Source organism: Haliotis cracherodii, unplaced genomic scaffold (genome assembly GCF_022045235.1).
Source record: "Haliotis cracherodii isolate W230 unplaced genomic scaffold, xgHalCrac1.p SCAF_9, whole genome shotgun sequence".
In the NCBI taxonomy this organism is placed as follows: domain Eukaryota; kingdom Metazoa; phylum Mollusca; class Gastropoda; order Lepetellida; family Haliotidae; genus Haliotis; species Haliotis cracherodii.
In genome coordinates this window covers 23,342,380-23,362,068 of record NW_027266343.1, presented here as the reverse complement: position 1 = coordinate 23,362,068, position 19,689 = coordinate 23,342,380, and the positions used below count along the sequence as shown (strand labels likewise).

General features: G+C 39.6%; 1 protein-coding gene across 4 annotated transcripts in view; it reads right to left on the bottom strand.

Annotated features, from left to right (window-relative positions):
- Positions 1-19,689, bottom strand: part of LOC139452190 (prominin-1-like) — a 508,194-nt gene that overhangs the window by 234,550 nt on the left and 253,955 nt on the right. For all 4 annotated transcript variants that reach the window (XR_011652352.1, XM_071233561.1, XM_071233559.1 and 1 more), the window contains one exon: positions 13,004-13,069. Coding sequence is in view for 3 of the 4 variants with exons in the window: in XM_071233561.1 (XP_071089662.1) it covers positions 13,004-13,069 (66 nt within the window). In the remaining variant the exon portion in view is untranslated. The remainder of the gene's footprint in view (positions 1-13,003; positions 13,070-19,689) is intronic.

Below are 19,689 nucleotides of genomic sequence, written 5' to 3'. Positions count from 1 at the left end.
CCTAATATCCCCAGAGCCAAGTGGTGGTAAGAATAACCCACTGGAATAGAAGGGAATCACAACCCCAAATATCCCTTGACCCAAGGTGTGGTATGAATAAGTTGCTGGGATAGGAGGGAATCACAACTCCTAATATCCTCAGAACCAAGTGTCGGTAAGAATAAGCTGCTGGGATAGAAGGGAATCACAATTGCAAAAATCATAATCACTTGTGGAATAGCCATGCCTAAAACCCACTTGTGATTTGGACAGAAAATTATTATTTTCAACATAATCATTTAAACTGTTTACCTCAGTTCTTAATAAAAACTGTGGTTAACAATTTTGCTGGGCAGCTTATAAAACATATTGGCTGGAAATTTCCAGGGTCATCTGTACTTCCTTCACCTTTGCAGATTGGGCGAATAATACCATTTAAGGATTGTTTGGCATCACAGCACAGCAGCAACTATAAGATTACATGGTCTGGTACACAAGGGTAAAAGAGTTGGCACTGAAGATTTAATGTATTCATTGATAATGCCTTGTTATTCTTCAGTAGTTTGATGGCACATACAATTTCTTATTCTCTATCAGTGTTTAAAATATCATAAATGAAGGAGTTCTTCCTCCTCTTAAGCACCAACAATCCTGGAGAAAGGTGGAATGGTGAAGGACCGGTTGGGATGTCCCAGGAGTTGATTCTTAGCTATAAAATCCCAACAGCCCGAGGTGAACCCCTCTATGCGTACCACACTCAAAGCATACAGGTGTGATATCAAGTGCATGTAACTCACTCACCCTTGCTGTGTGGAGAGGCTCGAAAGGCCCTCAACCAGGGTGCGACCAAAATCAGAGCAAGGCTCTTGGTTGTTCTTTTCCTTCTATCACCCCGGGAAGGAGTACAGTAGGCGGAAAAGCGTTTGCTCTTCCAAGAGGATGCTGATTGTGTCTACTGCCAATGCCTGTGGATTCCGGTATCGGAGAGACATACGTTCGTAGTTGGTAGTTCTGATGCGTGTCAAAGAAATCAATGTTGGCTTGACCGAAATGCTGATGCACCAGTTGAAACACTTGTGGGTGCCACCATGTCTGGTCTGGATAAAGCAACTGTGGGAACGTTCCAACACCCGGGGATATGCTGGACTAGAAATCTTTGTGAGCAAGAGTGTGTCATCCCATGGTTGAGCAGGCACCAAACCACAATGCTGTTGTCAGTGGAGATGGCGAGTTAGCTAGGTATTTCAGAGACGTTCCTGCCAACATGACATTGCTTGGATGAGCGCCTCCATCAAGGTTGTTGATGTGTGATGTGTGCTGTACGTTGGACCACAGCCCTGAAGCTGTCTGGTCCTGTAAATGAGCACCCCAACCCTGTAGAGAGGCTTCTACGAACGAACGTCAGACGGAGGGGAAGTACTTACTTACTTACTTACTTACTTACTTACTGAGGCACCCTTAGTTATTTTCTAAGTATATTGTAAATTGTTAATTGTTCTTGAAAATAACATTGTGATTAGTCTCTTGTGAGTCTGGCTCTTTGCTGACTAATTCCCCAAGAAAACCAGCACGTCAATTGGAAGGTATTGTTCACCCAGAACAGTTCCATGATAATTTGGCGGAGAATCATCGTTTTCGGAACCACGGAGTCCAGGAACTAACTACAACCAGCTACAAGAACCCATTGGAGGACATGTCCAACCGTGATCATCTGATGGAATAACAAGCAAGCTGCATCCACCTCTGACTTACTTACTTACTTACTTTGGAGATTTAACGTGCGCTTTCCGACTGATGCGTATTTCGCACACGGGCCTGGCCAGGCCATTTAATGTGTTTCCGAAAGGGGCGAGGGTGGTCTGTGCAACCCAAGAGGGGGCTTTAGGGGTTGCTTATATAGAATTTGGGAATTTTGAGATTTGGAATAGATGCCGATGGGGTTGGGGAGGAGAACTAAGGGAGCTGGGTATGGTGATTGTTTGTTTATGTGATTTTGATTTGGTAGGTTATTATGGTTTTAGATGCGTTTTATTAGTTCCGTTTTGATTAAGAATACGCCTGAGGCCTTGAAGTTTTCTAGTTTATTTTGTGGGTTTAGTATTGCTTCTAGAGTGAGAGCCTTGTTTAGATTGAGGGTGGTTTGTAATGCGGTTCGATGTGTTAGGTAGTGTGTGCAGTGGATGAGTGCGTGTTCTGGGGTTTCTAGTTGTTTGCAGTGTGGGCAGTTACCTGTAGTGTGTTTTTTAAATTTTTTTAGGTGGTTATTTAGGTTGGTGTGTCCTGTTTGGAGTTTAGTGATTACTCTGTCGATTTTTTTTGATGGATGGAGAATTTTTGGTTTGGTTAGTGGTTTGCTGAGCACTCTTTTGATTTGGCTATTTGAGTTTAGATATAGGTTATGCCATTTTTTTGTGATTTTTTGTTTGTTTACACTTTTAATTTCTGATTTTGAGATGGGTAAGTTTAAGCTTATTTCTGGGATTTTGAGGGATAGTTTAGCTGCTTTATCAGCGTTTTCATTACCGTATATTCCTACGTGGGCGGGTATCCACAAGAAGGTTATTTGTTTGCCTGCCTTAGTTAGGTCGTTGGAGCTTTTAAGTATTTGATTTATTAATTTAGGTCGGTTTTTGGTATTTTTGTTTTGGAGGGCTTGTAGTCCACTTAGGGAATCAGTAAGTATTAGGATTTTTTGGTGGTTTTTGGATTCTTGATTGTGGAGGGCTGAGGCCATGCCCATTAGTTCTGCCGTGAATATTGATTGGTTATTTGGGAGTCGGAAGGATTGTGTGGTTTTAGTTGGTTGTGTGGTATGGACTCCGAAACCCGTGTGTTTGGAGGTCGGATCTGAGGATCCGTCCGTGTAAATGTGACACCAATTTGGCCAATTTTTGTGTATGTATGCAAGTGTAGTAGTTTTAGCTATGTTTGGGTCAGTTTGTTTATTTATTTGACTAGCTAGTGTTGTGTCTATTTGGGGTATTTTAAGTTTAGGGGTGAAGATATTTGATTGTTTGCAGTTTTGTTTAAGATTTTTAATTTGGTGTTCATTTAGGTAGTTTGTTATTCTTTGGGATATTGGGGTAAGTAAGGGGTGTTTTCGAGCTAGAGCTTGGTTTTTAGGGGTGATGTTTTTGTTTATTAAGTTTTGGATGAGAGGGTTTGATTGGGACGCGGCCCAGAAATTTAAGCTTAGCTGTTCTCTGCGTAGACTTAGTGGCATTTCTCCTGTTAAGGCCTGAAGTGAGGTGTAGGAGGTGCCATGTTGGGTGCGTGTAATTAGTTTGAGAGCCTGATATTGTATTGAGTCAAGTTTTTTAGATAGAGAGTTGTTTAGGGTGTTGTATATGGCGCAGCCGTAGTCTAGTTTTGATCTAATTAGGGATATGTACAGAGAGAGGAGAGTATCTTTGGAGGCTCCCCAGTTAGAGCCAGTTAGGCATCTTAGGGTGTTTAGGTCTTTACTGCATTTAGTTGTTAGGTTTTGGATATGAGCATCCCAGGTGAGATGTTCATCGAAATTAAGTCCTAAGAATTTGGTTTGTTTTTGAAATTTGATTGTTTGATTGTTTAGCTGGAGGATTGGGGAGGCGGGTTTCATGTTTTTATGTTTGAATACTATTCCTGTTGTTTTTTCTGAGTTAAGGGAGAAGCCCCATTTGTCAGCCCATTGTTGTATTTTATTAAGAGATTTTTGGAGTAGATTTTTGGCCATTTTCATGCTTTTAGTGCGGATCCAGATGGCTCCATCATCCGCGAATTTTGATGTGTTTACTTTAGGGGATAGACCCTCGAATAGATCGTTTATCATTATATTGAAGAGGGTGGGGCTGAGGATACTGCCCTGTGGAGTGCCATTTTCTAGGGGACATTGGTCCGATAGAGTTTGGTCTGTACCCACGGTCATTTTACGATTGTTTAGGAAGTCCTGGATGTAGTTTATTATCTGACCTTTGAGTCCTATTTTTTAAAGTTTTTGTATTAGCCCATCGTGCCATACCATGTCGAAAGCTTTAGAGAAGTCTAAGAAGATGCCTGTGGTATATTGTTTATTTAGTTATTTAGAGGGGAAGTTATCAGTTAAAGCTTTTTAGATGGTTGCTAGCCTAAGGTAATGGGAGCGCATCTTCTAGACATACTATTCAATAAGACAAGGGTTACATCTACATAGTTTAATTGATTTGAAGCTTTTAGATAAATGCTAGCCTAAGGTATCAAGATCCCATCTCCCAGACAAAGGATATTTATTTAAGTATATTTGTCATCACCTACCGGGGTATATTAGAATAACATTACTTCAATTAAGACTCGTTACGGATTAGCCCCCATACAAGCTCGTCTATAGTGCATTAAGGATTAGCCCCCATACACGCTCGTCTATAGGGCATTAAGGATTAGCCCCCACACAAGCTCATCTATAGTGACACCCTAATCTCTTTCAAAGCATCCAGTAAATATGTCAACAAGATTAGTGCCAGTCCAACAGGATAAACAGGATTTAGTATTCCCCTCTGTCTAGCCATCCATTTAGCATAGGGCACAACCAATCGTGTATCAACCAATCCTATTCCTTTTTATTGTTCAATTTTTTGTTAAATACATACTGTAGCCAGGTTAAACCCATCCGCTAATACATCTAAACACAGCTCACCAAACCTCCTCTCACCTGCCAAAGCACCCTCCTCCAAACACCCACACTCAACACCTCTAAACTCTACTCAACACCTCTAAACTCTACTCACCAAATCTCACTCACTCCTTCCACCCAACCTCATCTACAACAATATGTCCGACGCACGTGTTATCATCCAGGCAGACATCCACCAACCCGACACTCCTACACCGGCCGAAGCACACAACACTTCCGACCGGACACCCAACACCCTCATACCTCACGATTACGGCACAGAAACTCCAGCAGCTTCACCTCCCAAACCTGCCGAATCGCCTGCACCCATTACGAACCCTAAGAAACGGAAGCTGGACACTTCCAACACTACACCCGCATCACCCACCTTCCCAGCATCCATAGTCACCTTCGCTCTGTACTTTTGCGCCGCCGGCCCCATAAACACCCTAAATAAAGTTCTCACAGCTAATAAAGTAGGCATTTGGTTCAAAAAACAAAAAATCCATTTCGATAAAATCAAAGAAGTAAATAAAGGATTCCAGATAATCTTCCCCAACCTACAATCCCTAAACGCAGCCAAAAAGATAACGCAAATCTTCCAATTTACAGTCACACATCAAACTCCAAACTGGCAGCTCTACACCAGAGGTGTAATTAGGGTTAACCCTAGAGAAACAGAAGATGACTTAATAATGTACGCTAACGAAGCAAACGATAACACAGGCACCTTCCCTCAACCCAAAATCACTAGCACTAGGAGGATAACTTCAAATAGGAACGGAAAGACCTCAAACACCCCTATCGTTATCGTCAACTTTCAAAAAACTGCTAAATATCCTGAAGCCCCAAAATTCATCTCTTTCGGCGCATCAACAAAACTAGAAGTAAAACCTTATATTAAACAGGTAAAACAATGCTCTAACTGCCTTCAATACAACCATACAGCAAACGGATGTAATTTTTAAAAAACCAAATGCAGGAAATGCGCCCAAACAGAATGCCCAGGGATTTGCGCACCATGGTGCATACACTGTAAAACAACAAACCACTCCTCACTCTCTAACAAATGCCCACACAGGCACACTCTAACACAACAGGCCAACAGACACATTGATATAGATACGGCCAAACACCAAACAAGGAAACTAACACAGCATACGAAACAACCACTCATACCCACACCGCAACCAAACATTCCCCGACATCTAAACTCCGCATGGGATGGTATCCTCCAGGAAGTACACCCAGCAATCACCACCCACACCCACTACCCACACCACCCCCAAACCTTCACCACCCCCAACCCTCTCACAACATCCACACCTGCACGCAAAACAAACCGCATTACACCCGCCACCACCCAACCTTCCACCACTCAGCCTACAGGGCAACAACAACCACACCCGTGCAGGCAAAACCCGAAAATCCAATCAGCAGCCAAGACACAGACACGCCCAGCACGCACACGCAAACACAACCAGACACGCTACCAACCCCCATGGAGAGTGAGGAACTAAACAACAATAACTCAGACTATTACGAAGTAGAAACCGAGGATGACATAAACGAAATAACACGCTCAGCACCTAAAAGAACCAAAAAACTACAACGTAAACCCCAAACTCTCCCCAAAAACACGCTAAATAGTGTTACTCTCGTTCTAGCTTACATGCTAAAACAAATAAATCCAGATGCTAGCACTAAAGCCCTGCATAAAGTAGCATTCAAACTCAAACTCACCACCCAAAACTATAAAGACTTCAATACAGGTTACCAACTAATTATCTCAGACATATAAAATAATCCCATAAAACAACCAATCTCCAAACACTAAAAACCCAAATAATGGCAGGACTAAATATTTTTCAGTGGAATGCTGGCGGGCTTAACTCGCACAGCCACGAACTAAAAGCAAAATTTAGATTAAACAAAGGACCGCATGTAGCATGCATCCAAGAAACTAAATTCTCAAATAAATCAAAATTTAACTTAGCCAACTATAACATAGTCAGAACAGATCGTCCTAAAACCAAAACCACTAGAGCATCAGGAGGCTTAGCCATACTAATTAGAGAAGACTTAAACTATGAAGAGATCAAAATAAACACCCCAAACCTAGAAACCAACGGTATTCAAATCACCCTAAACAAAAAAAAAATAAACATCATAAATATCTACCACTGGCATCAACAAAAAATCCAAGCAGAGGATCTAAACATACTTCAACAAATAGGCAAAAAGTCAACAATTTTCCTAGGAGACTTTAATGCCCACCACCCCTCCTGGGAAACGGGGGAAAAAATAGATAATCACGGTAAAATAATCTCTGAATGGATAGAGGCCAACGATTTCGTATTACTTAACAATAACCAACCAACCAGATATGATAAAAGCAATAGAGACATGTTGGCTATCGACCTAAGTATATGCACCTCAGACTTAGCCCAAAGCACTCAATGGGAAGTTCACGACGCCCCACTAGGAAGTGACCACTTCCCAATAAACATAGCCATAGGAAATACTAACGTCCCCGACCAACCCGAAAACTCAGAACCCAAATTTAACTATAACCAGGCTAACTGGGATAAATTCCAAAATATCTGCAAACAAGCCAATCTAAACGAGATAGAACATAATGACCCAGAAACCTTCTTCAAAAACCTAACAGAATACATAATCACCTCAGCTAAAAACTCAATACCCTTTAGAAAAGCAAACAAATCAGGCAAACCCTCAGTACCCTGGTGGAACGAGGAAATAGAACAAACCAGACAAAAACGTAAAAAAACCTTCAATAAAGCCAAACGCGACCATAACTACATACCTATAGCCCACAAACTAAACCATGAGGTCCAAAACCTAGTCAAAATAGCCAAAACCAGGGACTGGAAAATTTTTTGCGAGGGATTAAATAACCGCACAGATGCCAGGACAGTCTGGCGCAAAATTCATGCCATTAGAGGCCTAAAAAGACACAAAAAAACTCCTAATAACTCAACCAACCCCAGCGAAAAAGCAAATAACCTAGCTAAACACTTTTCGACCATCAGCAGTAACAAAAACTTCAGTGATAAATTCCAAACAAAACTCAAAACAGAATCCAAACCTACCAAAGAATTAAACGATAACCTAGAAATAAACCAACCCTTCACAATAGAAGAACTAAACTATGTACTCCAAAACAGGAAAAAGGGAACAGCCCCAGGACTAGACCTAACATCCTACCAAATAATCAAAAAACTCCCTCCCAAGTTACTGAAGTCACTACTCAAATTCTATAATCTAATCTACCTAAACGGCCAGGTACCAACCTCTTGGAAACAGGCTCTAGTTATCCCTATCCCTAAACCCGACAAACCTACAAACCAAGCTAACTCTTACAGGCCAATATCTCTGACCTCAAACTTATGTAAAGTAATGGAATCTATGACCAAAAATAGATTACAACACTACCTAACTCTAAACAACACCATAAATACAGACCAAAGCGGGTTCACTCCTGGCCGCTCAACTCTAGACAATCTCGCCCGGTTAGAACAGGAGATCAAAACAGGACAACTCAACAAACAATATACTACAGGCATCTTCTTGGACTTCTCAAAAGCATTCGACATGGTTTGGCACAACGGGCTAATTCAAAAACTTAAAAAAATAGGACTAAAAGGACAAATCGTTAACTACATCCAGGACTTCCTAAATAACCGAAAAATCACAGTGGGTATAGACCAGGTTCTATCGGACCAGTGTCCCCTAGAAAACGGCACTCCCCAGGGCAGCATTCTTAGCCCAACACTCTTTAACATAATGATCAATGACCTCTTCGAGGCCCTATCCCCTAAAATTAAAACATCCAAATTTGCAGATGACGGAGCCCTCTGGATCCGCACAAAAAGTATGTCAACTTCCCAAAATCTACTCCAAAAATCCCTAAATAAAATACAGCAATGGGCAGACAAGTGGGGCTTCTCCCTAAACTCTGAAAAAACTACAGGAATAGTCTTCAAACACCGAAAAATGAAACACGCCACCCCAAATCTTAAATTAAACAATAAACCAATTAAGTTCCAAAAACAAACCAAATTCCTAAGGCTAATCTTCGATGAACACCTAACATGGGAGGCCCACATTAAAAACTTAACAACTAAATCCAGCAAAGATCTAAACGCACTAAGAAGCCTCACCGGCTCCAACTGGGGGGCCTCCAAAGATACTCTACTCTCTCTCTACACATCACTAATTAGGTCTAAATTAGATTACGGATGTGCGATCTATGATACGCTTAGCAATAACCTAACCAAAAAACTAGACTCGATCCAATACCAAGCTCTTAAAATAGTCATACGTTCCCAACATGGCACCTCTCTCACTTCACTTCAGGCCTTAAAAGGAGAAATGCCACTAAACCTACGTAGGCAACACTTAACCCTTAATTTCTGGGCCTCGTCCCAATCAAACCCTCTAATCCAAAACCTCCTAAACGAAAATATCCGCCCTCGTAACCAGGCTCTAACTAGGAAGCACCCTTTACTTACTCCAATATCTCAACGAATTTTCAACTACCTAAATGAAAACCAAATAGATAACCTCCAACAAAACTGCAAACCATCAAATATATTTACCCAAAAACTAAAAATCCCCAAAATAGACACATCTCTGGCAAACTCAATAAACAAACAAACCGATCCAAACATAGCTAAATCCACCAAACTAGCTTACATACACGAAAACTGGCCAAATTGGTGCCACATCTACACAGACGGATCTTCCGATCCGATCACAAATCGCACAGGTTTCGGAGTCCACATAGCACAACCAAATAGGAACACACAATCTTATCGACTCCCAAAAAACCAATCCATCTTCACTGCAGAGTTAATGGGCACAGCATCCACCCTCCATAACCAACATGCTAAAAAACATAAAAAAATCCTAATACTCACAGACTCACTAAGTGGACTACAGGCCCTCCAAAATAAAAACACCAAAAACCGCCCTAAACTCATTAACCAAATACTCAAAAGCGCAAATAACTTAACAGAGGCAGGCAAACAAATAGCATTTATCTGGATCCCAGCCCACATAGGAATATATGGAAACGAAAACGCCGATCAAGCCGCCAAAAAATCCCTCAAAATTCCTGAAATAAGCCTTAATCTACCAATATCTAAAGCAGAGATCAAAAGCATTAACAAACGTAAAATCACCCAAAAATGGCACAAGACATACCTAAAAACAAACACACAGATAATCAAAATCCTCAAAAAACCTCTAACCAAACCTAAAATCCTCCATCCATCCAAGAAAATCGATAGAATAATCACCAAACTCCAAACAGGTCACACCAAACTAAACAGTCAACTCCTAAAAATAAAAAAACACGCAACCGGGAAATGCCCACACTGCCCACACCTGGAAACAATAGAACATGCACTCTTACACTGCACGCATTACCAAACCCACCGAGCAACACTCCAAACAAATCTAAAACTAGATAAAGCCATAACCCTAGAATCAATCCTAAATCCACATAACAATATAGAAAAATTTAAAGCACTAGGCGTATACTTAACTTAAACCAATCTAATGATCCGCATCTAAAAACACTCAACCACACCACATAAACAAACAAACACACACCAACACACTCCCTTAGTACACTACCACACCCCTAGGCATGTATTCCAAATTTCAAAATCTCCAAAACTTATATAAGCAACCACTAAAACCCCCCTCTGGTTGCAACACCTTTATTTTCCCTTCAAAACCACGCTAAATGGCCCGACCGGGCCCGTGTGCGAAATACGCTCCAGTCGGAAAGCGCACGTTAAATCTCCAAACGTAAGTAAGTAAGTAAGGTTTTAGGCAGAGAAGGGGTTTGACTCTTTTACCAAGCAGACCTCTCTCCCCCAGCCCAGAGTGTGTACCGACTCTCTGTGGCACCCTCAGTTATTATCTAAGTATATTGTAAATTGTTAATTGTTCTTGTAAATAAAATTGGGATTAGTCTCCTGTGACTCCGGCTCTTTGCTGATTAATTCCCCAAGAAAACCAGCACGTCATTGGGAAGGTATTGTTCACCCAGAACAGTTCCATGATAGTAGTCTCAACATAGTACTTGCTGAAGTGATTCTCAAGACATTTCTGAAAGATCTCTATCTTAGACCCACATGTTTCACTGACAGTGCGTGAAGTACTGGGAGTACATCCTGTCAAAAGTTCATCCCTCATTCGCTGACCCTTAAACATGAAGTAGGGAGGTACTGCTAACCCAGTTGTGCTTCCATACAGTCGTTGTGTTGGACCTGGACATTGTGACAGCAACCTGGACTTCAGAACGTGTGAAAACTACATGGGGAGGAATGTGGCTCTGAACTATCCCTTTCTTGTCAATGTTACAAACAAACTGAGGTCTGCCTTTTGGGTTGTACTTGTCCAGGATCTTTCCCAATTCATCAATTATCATTACATAATGAATTATCGTCTTTTCTGATGTGGCTTTTGTTCTCATGATCTCAAAATAGCAGGGCTTCTGCACTCTAAGCTCTGTCCATCTCTAAAGAAAACAGTAAAACCACTGAAGTGAAAGAGGCTTGTCATCTTTTGGTTTCTTCCCAAAGCCAACCACAAGATCAGTAGCTAAGGCTGTGACTTCTGAACGAGAATACCCATACCCAAGAGTAGACATCATTTCTACATGAGATACAAAGCTTTGTTCCTCCTCTTGGGATAATAACGCATTTAGTGCCCGATCTCACACATTTAACAAAATCAATCGCGAAGAGACGAATAGGGCATGGAAAACTGTCTCACTGCACTTTTGAGCCCTTTGCCAATAATGACGGCTTCATAAGCTTTTTCTATGCTTTCAGGTGGATATTGCCGGTAATTGATGGCAGATGGCAGATTTGAACAATGAGGTTGTATCTGTGCGTGAAATTTGTTTTAATGAATCAACTAAAGCCACATGGAAATTTTTAATTTTGATATAGCTGCATGGCTTGACAACAGTACGTGAATTTATAATACACTGAACAATTTTCATCTGTTGTGTAAAATTGATCGTGTTTGTTTTGCGTATGAGCATAATAATCTGGTTCAATAGCAAATTTGCTGGTCTATAATTATGAGTACACACAAGGGACATGGGTCGGGATATAATAGATACATGTAAATCCTGCCCCCCCACCCAAAAAATATTTGACAACAGTACATACTTACTTGTTACACTTATCTGAAGAAGTTTGAAATGGCATAGCGTTGTTTTAGAATAAATCATCCAGGTACCTATTATTTGTAATAACCAAACATGTGCGATTGGGACATTCATACATAATTAAATCCTGGTGGAAACAAAATGGTGAGTTCATTAACTGTAAGGGTACAAATAATTTGGATACAATCATAGATCTGTATTTCATTCAAATGAATTATGAATAGTAAATTACAAGAAGGGCATTTTGATATAAACATTTTCATACATACATTTGGAATACAAACATTGTATGAACTTCTGTAACTCAGAAATTCAGATAGTATTTCATTATTGGATGTGTAATCAAAGTACACCAGTATACTGGTGAAGCAAGGACCTCTGAGTAATGCTAATGAATAATTCTATTCCAATCTGTTTGGGGTTTAGTGAAAATACTCACCAGATGAGACAGGGGATGGTCTGCCATTAATTGGTAGCGAACTAGTGATACTTTTTTTAATATCTTTTGGGCACCAACAAGTCCACAATATTACTGATGCTCTTTGTATGCAAGATTTACCAGAAGGATGATGGTAGAAAGGTTAGTCAGGAAAAGCAGGGCAGAATTTATTGAATCTCAACCATATATTGACAAATACTATTATAATGCACTGTTTAACTTAGGACTTTCGAAGTCAGTTGCCCTGTATCCTGGCATACTGGTGCGCTCCTCACTGAAACCACTCACGGCCGTGCTCCGCGCCTGCATCATGAGGTATGTATTTATGTATATGTGTCTATGGATGTATGTATATGTGCGGTGTATGTTTAGTATGAGTACGCGCCTCCGTGTGGCTGAAAAGTAGCTTCACGTAGGTATGTGTCCGTGTGCAACATCTTTTTATTCTGTTTCAACTGAATAGTTTTATGATTGATATGTTTTATAGTGTCTCGTAGGTCATATTTGGCCGGATGTTATATTTTACTGTTTTGTATATATCTTATCACAAAGTGTATATAACATGTGACACTTTAATAAACAATATTCTCTCTCTCTCTCAATGTATCCTATATGTGTACAATTTCTAGTGTAGGAAAAGCCAATTAATGGCTGGAGGCACTGTATGTCCTGTGTATATTTTATGTACTGTTTAGTCCTATAGACTTTTCAGAAAACTATTACAAATAGAATCATACATTACCTGACCGACATTCCTTAAGTCTTCAGCCAAAAGACTCAAGTTTGTTCCAACAGTATCATTGCTGAGCTGAAACACAGACACAGACTTAAATCCCCCTCATGACGAACTATAAAGCCAATCACATTAGCTAATTTCAATGACATAACACACCTCATTAAAGTACAGGTATGACTGTCTCTCAAGTTGCCTGCATTCAAACATGCCGAACTCAAGCTTCCAAAGCCTTCTAAACATATATGCTTTCAGATTCTGCTTCTCTCAGTCACTTCCATTCCCAATGTATAACTGTTCGGTTTATAATAGAAATCAATGAATAAATATTTGTGATCTTTATCTTTCTGTTCCATTTATTGGTTGTAAATTGTCTTGTAGTCTTTCATTATAGATGCCCAGCTTGGAAAACCAGGATACAAGATACAGAAAATTTGTAAAACTCAAAGCAAGAAAAAGAACTCTGATGTGGACCCAGTGAGTACTGCCAATACCCTGTGGAGATCAGACAGGCATGGGAGAACTTGCAGTCGAACTGAGCCACAGTAGATATTATGTTACCATATGTTGATAGACACCCGAATTGGATGTTCTTACAGAAATGATAATAATTTGTTGTCATGCCTAAACTGACGCTTAAACTAAACTCAGGCATCCAGTTATGATGAAAACATTCAATAATTATCTCTACTGAAATAATGTTAATCTAAATGGCATGTAAACTAAGACTTAATTTGGGTGTCTAAGTATCAATGTAAACAAACCTTAATCCCCATAAGCCAACTATATAAACATAACCCTAAAATAACATTGTCTCCACCACTTAATTAAATCTGTATTCAATAAGTCTAGACAGCACCCTAAGTACCTAGTGCTAATCATCTAAAACAATAGATGTCACCTGCCCGCTAGTTAGAGTCAAAGGACAATAATTTGATACTTTGAAGTTTACACTGTTTCTTTCATGCTGATTGGCTGAATGGGTAGTCACGTGATCTGATATTTAAAGTTCACAGACCTGTTAACGGACTAAAAAAGTTCACACGATGTGATCAATTGTTTGTGAAATTGATAGTGTGAACTTTTGCCGGAACTACTTTCCGGGGTTTCCGTGAATTGTCGATCGGTGTTTACGATTAACTCTCTAACTTTTTTCTATTTTCTTTTTAATACCTGCATTTATCAGCAATAAAATTAATTAAGTATTTTTGCCTGGTCTTCATCTGACTTATAGATAAATAAATGCTTTGGTTCTGGTGATTGATGTCGTCTAACTGCTACATGAAACAAAATGGATTGTCCTTGTGGTGATTTGGATATGGAATGGCTATCTTTCAATACTAATAACGTAAGTGAAGAAAATTAATTCTGTAAAATTACTGAGGTGAATGAAATTGATTTATTGTGCGATACTGACTTTGATGCCTTGTTTTCGGAAATGACAGGAATCTAGCACCAATGAAAACAATTTCATACCCTGCTCAGATGTGGCCGCTGATTTACTATCGCATCGGGGAAAAAATCTAAGATTTTGAGAAAACATAAAAAGGTAAGGAAACAAACTTAAATTTAAAACCCCCAAAAACTTGCCTACCTGTTTTATCGATTGGTCATCGGAGACGAGAAAATATCCGTAGACGGAATTAGAAATCTACTATTCCGGTTTCTGAGTTGGCCGACCTTCTACGTGCATTCTAGGCCGAGAAGCGGCGGCACATGAGGAGTGACGGGGCACAGTAATGAAGCTGGCACCAGGTCATACAGTAGGTCCATCTCAGGTGACCAGAAACACCAGCTAAGCAAAGTATTACAGCACACACGACAAATCCAAAACTCCAAATATAATACACCCTGACGTTGACAATTAACACAACACACAAGTTACAGAGCACTTGGTTCAATCCCCACCAGTCCATTCCGCATCGTCCAAATTGGTTTGCTATTATCCAAAAACAAGCAACACATTCATAAATCGGTGATATTCCCAATGTGCTAGTGCCATGAGAGGGTTCACGCGTTGGGGTGTTTTCCATAACTGCTCCATAAACGTCATTTACAACAGCAGTAAGTATAAATTTCATCCTCATGCTCCCGTTCGACTCGAAATACACCTCTTTACAAACTTATGTGACGTCATATATAAATCCGCGCTTGAAGGTTGACCTTGCCTCGGTGCATCGAGGTCATGTTTATATTTTTGTTCAATTTCCTGTAACCTATTTTTAAGATTTGATTTATCCCAAATATTGTTTGTAAATTTGTTCAGAGAATGAAATTATGTTGACATATTTCTAGATTATGTTGTATATATTCGAAGAACTATTTGTTTTTACGTAACTGAGTATGAGTGGGGAAACGTATATGACCGAGAGCCGGCAAATACCGACAAAATAACATTGTTGCAATGTTCTTCGGCAAAACCAGAGGACTTCAAATTTAAGCAAACAATGTAACGATATTATTCAGCCAGACCAGTAAACTACAAAGTATGAAATTATAAGAATTGAACGGCAATTTGGATGGGTCGCAAGCTCGGAGGTTCACACAGTTGAACAAGCGCTTTTAAATCGTTCACACTTCAATGAACCCATCCAAACTGACGTTCAATTCTTATCACATCTTAAGGTTCCATATAGTTCCAAACCTTATAATAACATTCACATAAATGTTAATCCCTTATATGGTTGGTCCACAGAACCTAACCTTGCTGTGATTGGTCAACTTACCCAAACCCATAGTATACCACATATAAGTTAGTATAAATATAGGTCAATCACTCCGCTGTCTAACAGGTTCCAACTGAGGGGCCTCCAAGGAGAACCTACTGTCACTTTACAAATCACTAATTAGATCAAAAATAGACTATGGATGCCAAATATACAACACCTTAAACTCCTCATTAAGGGATAAACTAAACTCAATTCAATATCAAGCTCTCAAGATAATCACACGCACTCAGCATGGCACGGCGCACATATTGCTACAGGCACTAACAGGCGAAATACCCCTGGATCTACGCCGAGAACATCTAACAATAAATTACTAGGCCTCAAACCAACAAAACCAACAAATCCAACAGATCCTTAAAAGTAACATAAGCCCCAGACTCCAAGCTCCAGCTTGCAAAAACCCTTAATTAACACCAATCTCTCAACGCATAATAAATTACCTAAATACACACCCTAAATAATTTACAGTTAAACACAGCCCCAAATAACACCTTCACACCCAAACTCCAAACCCCAAAAATCGACATATCTCTCTCCACCAGACTAAATAAAGAAACTGATCCAAATACCGCTAAAACCATCACATTAGCATACATTCACAAAAAAAAGGCAAAATTGGTGTCCTTTGACCCGGGCTCAAAACGCACAGGATTCAGCATCCATATCAACAAACCCCTAAAAGAAACACAATCATATAGGCCCCCAAATAATCAATCAATTTTCACACCCGAATTAATGGGGATAGTAACAGCCCTGCACAGCGATCAAATAAATAGACACCGAAAAACCCTAATCCTTTCAGACGCATTAAGTGGGCTCCAGGCCATAAAAAACTAAAACACAAAAAGCGCCCAAAACTAATACAACAGATAATTAAAAGCGCCAACAATCTACGTAAACTAGGTAAAGACATAGAAATAGTTTGGATCCCTGCCCACGTTGGAGTGTTTAGCAACGAACACGCAGACAAAGCAGCCAAATCAGAACTAAAATTAGGAGAAGTAAGCATCTTCCAAAAGTGGCAAAATAACTATCAGAAATCTGATTGTAAACTAAAATACCTGCTACAAAAGCCACTAAAAAAAACAAAAATCCATCATAAAACCCAAAAAATTGACAGAGTAATAACTAAACTACAAACAGGCCACACTAAGTTTAACTCCTACCTGCACCAAATTAAAAAACACCAAACCGGTAAATGCCCCCACTGCAACTTAAAGGAAACGCCTGAACACGTAATACTATATTGCACACATTACCAGCAACACAAAACAACACTCCAATCCACACTTAATTGCAACAATCAAATGACACTAGCAACGGTACTAAACCCCCCAAATGACTTACAAACCTTTAAAGCACTAGGCATATATCTAATCAAAATAGGCCTACTTGGCCACATTTAAAAATGTACAACAAACAAGCTGCCAATGCGCCCGTGCACGAAATACACATATGTCGGAAAGCGCACCTTAAATTCCCAAAGTAAGTAAGTAAGTAAATAAAAAGTAAGTAAGTAAGTAAGTAAGTGTCTATAGACTTGCTCTCACCTTCCTCACAGGCTCTAACTGGGGAGCCTCTAAAAATACCCTACTATCACTATACATATCACAAATTCGATCCAAATTAGACTACGGCAGCACCATATACAACACCTTAAACAACTCTCTAAATAAGAAACTAGACTCAATCCAGTGTCAGGCCTTAAAACTAATCACCCGAACTCAACATGGCACCTCTAGCACCTCATTCCAGGCCTTAACAGGAGAACAACGTAGGGAACAACTAACCCTAAACTTCTGGGCTGCGTCCCAATCAAACCTAATCCAAAACATGTTAAAAAACAACATAAGCCAAAAAATACAAGCCTGAAAAAAACCACTATTCACCCCAATATCACAAAGTATAACAAACTATCTAAATGAACACAAACTAAATACTCTTAGATAAAACACAAAACCTTCCAATATCTTCACCCCAAAACTTCAAACACCGAAAATAGAAACAAACCGACCCCAACATCGCTAAAACCACCACACTAGCATACATACACAAGAAATGGCCAAATTGGTGCCACATATACACAGACGGATCTTCAGATCCGATCTCCAAACACACAGGTTTCGGGGTCCACATCGCACAACCAACTAAACAAACCTAATCCTACCAACTCCCAAACAACCAATCCATATTTACAGCCGAATTTATGGGCATGGCCTCAGCCCTGCACAACCAACAATAAAAAATAAACACCAAAAAATCCTTATCCTCACTGACTCCCTCAGTGCACTCCAGTCACTCAAAAATAAAATCACTAAAAACTGCCCCAAACTAATAAATCAAATACTAAAAAGCTGAAACGAACTAACAAAGGCAGGCAAACAAATAGAATGTACCTATATACCCGCATATGTAGGAATCTTCGGCAACGAACATGCAGATAAAGCAGCCAAATTGTCCCTAAAACTCCCAGACAAAAGCCTAAACCTTCCACTCTCCAAATCAGAAATCAAAAGCATCGCTAAACAAAAGATCTCCAAAAATTGGCAAACAAACTATCAAAATTCAAACTGTCAAGTTAGGAAAATCATCAAAAAGCCCCTTACCAAACCAAAAATACTACACCCATCCCAAAAAATTGACAGAATCATAACTAAGCTACAGACTGGACATACCAAATTAGACAATCACCGAAAAATAGCCAAACTACACGCAACAGGAACATACCCACACTGCACCCAACAAGAAACCCCAGAACAAGCACTCATCCCCTGCACACACTACAAATACATAGAACAACACTACAAACCACTCTAAACCCAAATACGGGACTGACTCTAGAGTCAATCCTAAACCCACTAAATAACTCACAAAACTTCAAAGCCCTGGGCGTATTTCTAATTAAAACAGACCTAATTAACCGCATCTAAAATTAGGAATATACTTATAAAATAGATACTACATAAACCAACAACCATCCATCACACACAGTTCCCTTAGTTCACTCCTCCCCTTAGCATCCATTCCAAATCTCAAAAACTCAAACTTATTATATAAGCAACCCCCAAACCCCGCTCCTGGGTTGCACCTCCTCTTTTTGCAAACTACACTAAATGGCCTGGCGACCTGTGTGCGACATACGCTTGCAGTCAGAAAGCACACGTAAAATCTCCAACATAAGTAAGTAAGTAAGGTCCGGAAGAAGTGTCTATAGACTTGCTCTCGCCTTCCTAGGAACATGCTCGGTCCCTGGGAAGTCTATGTAAGCTCACCACTGTTGTATATATTTGTTAGCTACTTATATATATGATGTTCATGTAAATAAATCTGTATTGTACTTGTCATCTGTTGTTCTACCTGGCAAAATATAAGCTACCCCCCTTTAGTCAGAACATGATACTTTGCTGCACAAATAACTTTTGGAACAGGAAAGTATTTATATTGTCTTTGCATTCAAAGCATGTGGTATGGTAATCCTGGAAATCGCAAAGTTTTAAGTTATGGATAATTTAGAAATACAGTTGTGAACACTTTTGGATATGTTCTTATGAATGACCAGCTTTGTAGTAAGTTTATTTCTGTTTTGTAAGCCATCGGCCCATGTACAAAGTTGTTTTATAAATATCATATATATATGGCAATTAAGCGGTAGATGACACAAGCTACTAACTATCAAGTGCAGATGTACATTTCAGAGCTTTTTTTAAAGAACTTAGCACATTTGTTAAGGATTGATATCATTATAAGTCAATAATTAAGAACAACAAGACTAAAATGACCTAAGGAGGTAAAAGAAGGAGACCAGGTACAATGAAAAGCACAAAAGTAACACAATGAGAAAGTGTATACTTGAACGACTTAAATGAAAATTAGCTCAGTTATAAAATTTTATTGAGTTGCTAGTAGACTGTAACTTGTACCTCGTCTAAATTTATTAAATTTACAAATATTTGATTAAATATGCCA